Genomic DNA, 6,022 nt, shown 5'->3' with positions numbered 1-6,022 from the left:
GATGAGTTATTTCAAAGGATAGCGTCATAAATATTTCTTCAGTTAAAAAAGAAGAAAGAAAACTAGACTCTATTACAAGCGTTTAAACATATGACTAGCACCAGCTTGTTAAACGCTAGTGTTGTGTTTCAACGGTAGCCAACTGTTTAGATTCAAGTGACCTGTTTCACTACTAGTCAGCTGTCTGAACGCTAGAGATGTGTTTCATCGGTAGCCAACTGTTTAGATTCAAGTGACCTGTTTCACTACTAGTCAACTATCTGAACGCTAGTGATGTGTTTCAACGGTAGCCAACTGTTTAGATTCAAGTGACCTGTTTCACTACTAGTGAGCTATCTAAATGCTAGTGATGTGCTTCATCGGTAGTCAGCTGTTTAGTTTCAAGTAACCTGTTTCACTACTAGTCAGCTTGTTAAACGCTAGTGTTGTTTTTCAACGGTAGCCAACTGTTTAGATTCAAGTGATCTGTTTCACTACTAGTCAGCTTGTTAAACGCTAGTGTTGTTTTTCAACGGTAGCCAACTGTTTAGATTCAAGTGATCTGTTTCACTACTAGTCAACTGTTTGAACGCTAGTGATGTGTTTCATCGGTAAACAGCTGTTTAGATTCAAGTGACCTGTTTCAGGTTTAAACGCATGTGACCTGTTTCACTACTAGTCATCTATCTAAACGCTAGTGATGTATTTCATCAGTAGTCAGCTGTTTAATTTCAAGTGACCTGTTTCACTACTAGTCAGCTGTCTAAACGCTAGTGATATGTTTCATCGGTAAACAGCTGTTTAGATTCATGTGACCTGTTTCACTACTAGTCATCTATCCAAACGCTAGTGATGTATTTCATCAGTAGTCAGCTGTTTAATTTCAAGTGACCTGTTTCACTACTAGTCAGCTGTCTAAACGCTAGTGATATGCTTCATCGGTAGTCAGCTGTTTAGTTTCAAGTAACCTGTTTCACTACTAGGTGACCTGTTTCAACACTAATCATCTGTTTAAACACCGATGACGTGTTTCAATAATACTCAAATTAGAGTTTAAAAACTTACTAGTTTGAAACAGCTGACTAACAAAAACAGTTGAGTAACGTTGAAAGAGTTTACTAAGGTTTAAACAGCTGAGTAATTTTCAAAATAGGCCACTAGGATTTAAACAGCTGACTAATATAGAAACAGTTGACTAACGTTGAAAGAGTTTACTAAGGTTTAACAGCTGACAAATTTTAAAAATAGGTCACTAGTGTTTAAACAGTCGACTGGTATTGAAACAGATCACTAGCTTTTAAGCAACTGACTAGTGTTGAAACTTCTCATTATTGTTTAAACATCTGACTAATGTGGAAACAAGTTACTAACGTTTAAACAGCTGACTAATGTGGAAACAAGTTACTAACGTTTAAACAGCTGACTATTGGCGAAAGAGGTCAAAAGAGTGTAAGCATCTGACTAGTTTTCAAAATTAATCACTAGTGTTTAAACAACTGCCTAGTTTTCAAAATTAGTCACTAGTGTTTAAACAACTGACTAGTGCTGAAATACGTCACTGACGTTTAAACAGTCAACTAGTATTGAAACGGGTCACTAGTATTTAAACAGCTGACTAATGTTGAAATAGATCGTTAGCGTTTAAACAACTGACTAACATTGAAACAGATCACTATAGTATAAACAGCTGAGTAATATTAACCATTCACTAGCGTTAAAACAGCTGGTTAACGTTGAAACACGTCATTAGAGCTTAAACAGTTGAGTGCTGTTTAAAAAATAGCATAATCTTTTACTGTAATTTAACTAGGTCCATAGTGTTTAAACAGGTCAATAGCCTTTAAGCAGATGACAAACGTTGACACAGATGAGAGCGTATAGATATGACATTTAAGCATGTAACTGGCGTTTACACAAGTGGAGTAACTTGTATACATTTTCATTTTTTTCGTCTAGTAAATGATAATAATATTTCATAAAAAAAATATACGACTATGGTTTCCTTAGTATTTGAGCGGATATGTGCTTACGTGTGTTTTGTATGAGAGTATTTTAAACCATTAGCACATTTGTCTTTAGCTTTTTACAAAAGGCCACAAAAATCCATCAAAGGAGAAAATCTCTCGACGATTTTTACATTAACGTATAAGTCGAGACTATTCATATTGTTCTATCTCATCAATTTTTTTGTCTTGGTTTCTTTATCGTTACTTTGGAAGTAAACAATTTGTGAAAAATCCGGTTTACTTTCAAAGGAGCATGGGAATGAAAATTAGTTCATTTTAATGTAAATGAATTAAAGTAAATGTTAAATTATATCTCATTTAGAAAAGTAAAACTATGAGTCGTTAGTGTAACAAAGGCTATGAATGCCCTCCATCAACTTTCGAATTGTATAAGTTGTCCAGTTGATAACCAAGAGAATTACAAAACACTAAACACTCGTATCTAGTAGAATGGTTATGAAAATACATTGCAGTAGTAAAATGGAAATAAAAATGAAAATGTTGGTCATAAAGTAAACTGTATTTTTTGCCATCCTTTATTGAACAATCTACCCCTTTTGAAACAGGGCATGGCGTAGCAAAGTGGTTATCTCGTGCCCGCTCCGCACTTTGAAACCATGGGTGCGCTATAGCAGTGTTATTCTGTCAGATATGTGTAGTCCACGAGTTCAAAGTTAAGGACGCCTATATACAATACACCTTGTGTAGCACTGAGCGAAACATTCTAAAAACAATATATAAATAAGTAACCTTTTGAAACATGTAATTACCCTCATTATTTAGCAGTTTACTGGAGGTTTTAACATTATGTTTACACGGTCAAGTGGAATGAATTATCAGCTGTATAATAATTTTTGCGATAGAATAACGTATAAAAGAAGTAAAGTTTTGTACATTGTAGTTTACATAGTTTGTAACGGTAGTTTCAGTTAGGCGCATATAATATATATAGATATATATATTGTATGAACATAAAAAGTGATTTATTTTACTTTACCATCTACATATAATGTTTTAACAGCCTTTCAAGAAGCATGTATAATAATACCCTAATTTTCCAGTTTTTGGATACTTGCGTTTCATTACTTTTATCTACTGATATTTTGAAACTATTTCGTCGTTAATACGAATAAACACTAAGAGGTTCAAGTGTTTGAAATCTCCACATTCTGCTAGAATTTAAATTTTAGAACGTTCTTTATTATCCGTATATCAATCTGGATTTATTGCTTCTATAGTTCGTTTTCTTCATTTGAGCCATAACGATTAAATTATATATTTTAGGAGAAGCATTCTTTCTTTCCGTTTTCATTGACTTATTTCATCTTACTGATATTTAAAATGATAATTATTTTTTTAGTATTATGTAAATTGACGACATTTCACATTTATGAATATTCCCCGATAAGTTTACTGTGCCTTTTTTTTCATATATTTTATGTTTTCTTTTTACGTCATTAGTACTGAAAGTATTAATCAAATTTCTAGTTAAAAAAGCCTCGCATTTCAATCATTTCAAAATTCATGTATAAAAAAAGAAGCACTTTTCTTCTCAGAAATTCAAAAAGTCATCTCATACAATCAAGAATTCAATACTGAATTTGTTTATGGGTTTTTGAGTCTATTTTACTTCACCATATTGTAATATAAATTTATCTGTCTAAACAATATCGTGGTACAAGTAAAGCTGACAAAACATCTTTGTGGCACTTAAAGTGTTTAAATACTTCTAAGAAAACATTAAGGTTTTAATATCCCCTTCTTTATGTCTAGCACTCTTTGTTTATAGTGGGGAAAGATAGTGAGATACAAAATCAAACATGATTTTTTTATAAACATAAACATACGAGTGTAATGGTACTCATACCCCGTTGTAATGGTATATATTTATATATTAACGCAGGAGAAACGAAATGAAAACATGTAGGTATACTTTTTAAGAACTTTACAATTTATTACTTTTATACTACAAGGTTTTCGAAAACCTTTGCAGTGTTGCTTCTCAGAATCGATAGAGCTGAACATTTACTAGGTGCAATATTTATACGAACGCTATGTGTCGAGACTGATAATTCAAAAGCGTTTTTTTAACTTTTTAGATTTTGTTTCAAAAGCCTCAGCGTTAAATAAATATGTCGGCGTAGAATGTGATAAACTATTCAGCATCTTCCTAGTTGCTCTAGAAACTCCAATAGTTTTTGTGAATACGGGAGTAGTGACTTTCCCCCGTGTTTTCAATGGTGAACTCCCGCATCCTATGCGCACTCTCAGTGTGGACTCAACGGTTGCTGATGATCTGCACTCCCAGCATCACTAGACGTCTCATGACAGTGGCTTGGCGCGCGGTCATATAGTTTAATATTGGCTTAATACTCCTTTGGTTGGTTTAACAAAATATTGGAGCCTCTCGTGATTCGGGTGGGATAACTAGCATAGAAACAGTTTGTTCGAAAGCGTCGAAATAAAATGGTTCCTGTTCAACGTCAAACCTAAACTTTTACCTTCTATATTTTACTGATAATATGAATACTGTCCTTGATTATTAACAAAATAATTTCAATTGTTGTTTTCTTGTGTAATGTATTGTTATTGGACAGGCATATTTAAGGTATTTTGTTAATACTGTCAAGAGTTAAAGTTTAAAGAAAACTCTGGATTTAAACTGACAAACTTAAGGCTGTAAATGGCCTTACAAGAAGTGTCCTACAGTGATAATACGATAAACAGGGGATCCCAAGAAATATCTACTTGTTCTTCCGAAAGGCAATCAAACGATGCGTTCTCGTGAAAATAGCTTCTTCTTCAAGTTGATGTCCGTCGGAATGGTCTACACCACATAGTTAAGTCTAGTTCGGCTTGTCCAGCTACACGAGTCATCCACGAACATTAAGGCTGAGGCCGGGAGATAAGACCAACACTCAGAAGTGTTTAGGAAGCTGCGACGACACAGTTCACCGATAAATCTGTACGCCATGATGACCACGGATGTGATTGTCTTTTTACTCTTCTTGGCTCTATTCCAACAGCTACAAGGTGAGCCCTACCAGAACTACCCGCGGGTTGTACATACAAAGTATGGCTCCGTAAGGGGCATAGTTCGAACCCTATCAAACCGTCGACTTCAACCTGTGGATGTTTTTCTAGGGGTTCCTTTTGCTAGCCCACCAATAGGGTCCCTACGTTTCATGCCACCAGTAACTCTTCCCAGATGGAAAGGCGTCAGGACAGCTGATAAACTTGCACCTGTCTGCCCGCAGAAGTTCCCGGATATCCAGAATGAAACCGAAGCTTTGAAAAGAATGCCTGCCGGAAGACTAGCATATCTTCGTAGGCTTCGCCCTTACCTACAAAACTTCAGCGAAGATTGTCTCTACTTGAATATCTATGCCCCTGCAAAAGGTAAAAACTGAATAAGTTGTGATAAGAATAATACGAAGAAACACAAACAAGTACTAGTAGTTACTTCTTGTAATTTAACCCCTACAAAACAAATTACACTTTAAATTAATATTTTAAATTGTTGACACCAGGCTTTTGAGTAAAATAGGGATGCTCCTTGCTTTACTTTTTCATAATGATTGCGGTTTAAAATCCCTCTATTTACTTACTAATACTGACTCTTCTTAGTTTTATATTGAATCCAACAGTTACACAGTTTCATTAACAGTGTTCTCATGTCTTATACATCTATTATTTTTTTGTTCTTACTTTACATTTCAAAATAGACATGCGCTAACAACATAACGACTTTTTTTTTGTTAATAAACGAAACCTGTTTACACAGACATACAGAGGAAAAATACTGGTAAAACAGTGACTTTGTTCGATGTATTTTGGCGGGGCAATGAAAAGCTGTTATTTTTATCTTCTTTATGTGTATGTTTTGGTCGTACATTACAAGTATAGCTAAACAATGTTCGTGGCCCGGCATGGCCAGGTGGATAAGGCGCTCGACTCACAATCTGAGGGTCGCGGGTTCGAATCCGCATCCCACCTTTTCAGCCGTGGGGGCGTTATAATGTGACGGTCAATCCCAC

At 35.0% G+C, this 6,022-nt stretch overlaps 1 protein-coding gene across 1 annotated transcript in view; it reads left to right on the top strand.

Annotated features, from left to right (window-relative positions):
• Positions 1 to 4,118: 4,118 nt before the first annotated feature.
• LOC106459490 (neuroligin-4, X-linked-like) overlaps positions 4,119 to 6,022 on the top strand; it is a 150,809-nt gene continuing 148,905 nt past the window's right edge. Inside the window, 1 exon segment of the mRNA XM_013919116.2 lies at positions 4,119 to 5,384. Within this exon segment, the coding sequence (XP_013774570.2) occupies positions 4,958 to 5,384 (427 nt within the window). The 5' untranslated portion in view covers positions 4,119 to 4,957.

This window comes from Limulus polyphemus, unplaced genomic scaffold, assembly GCF_000517525.1.
Source record: "Limulus polyphemus unplaced genomic scaffold, Limulus_polyphemus-2.1.2 Scaffold617, whole genome shotgun sequence".
Lineage (NCBI taxonomy): Eukaryota > Metazoa > Arthropoda > Merostomata > Xiphosura > Limulidae > Limulus > Limulus polyphemus.
The sequence above is the reverse complement of the archived record's forward strand: the minus strand, read 5'-3'. Positions and strand labels throughout refer to the sequence as shown.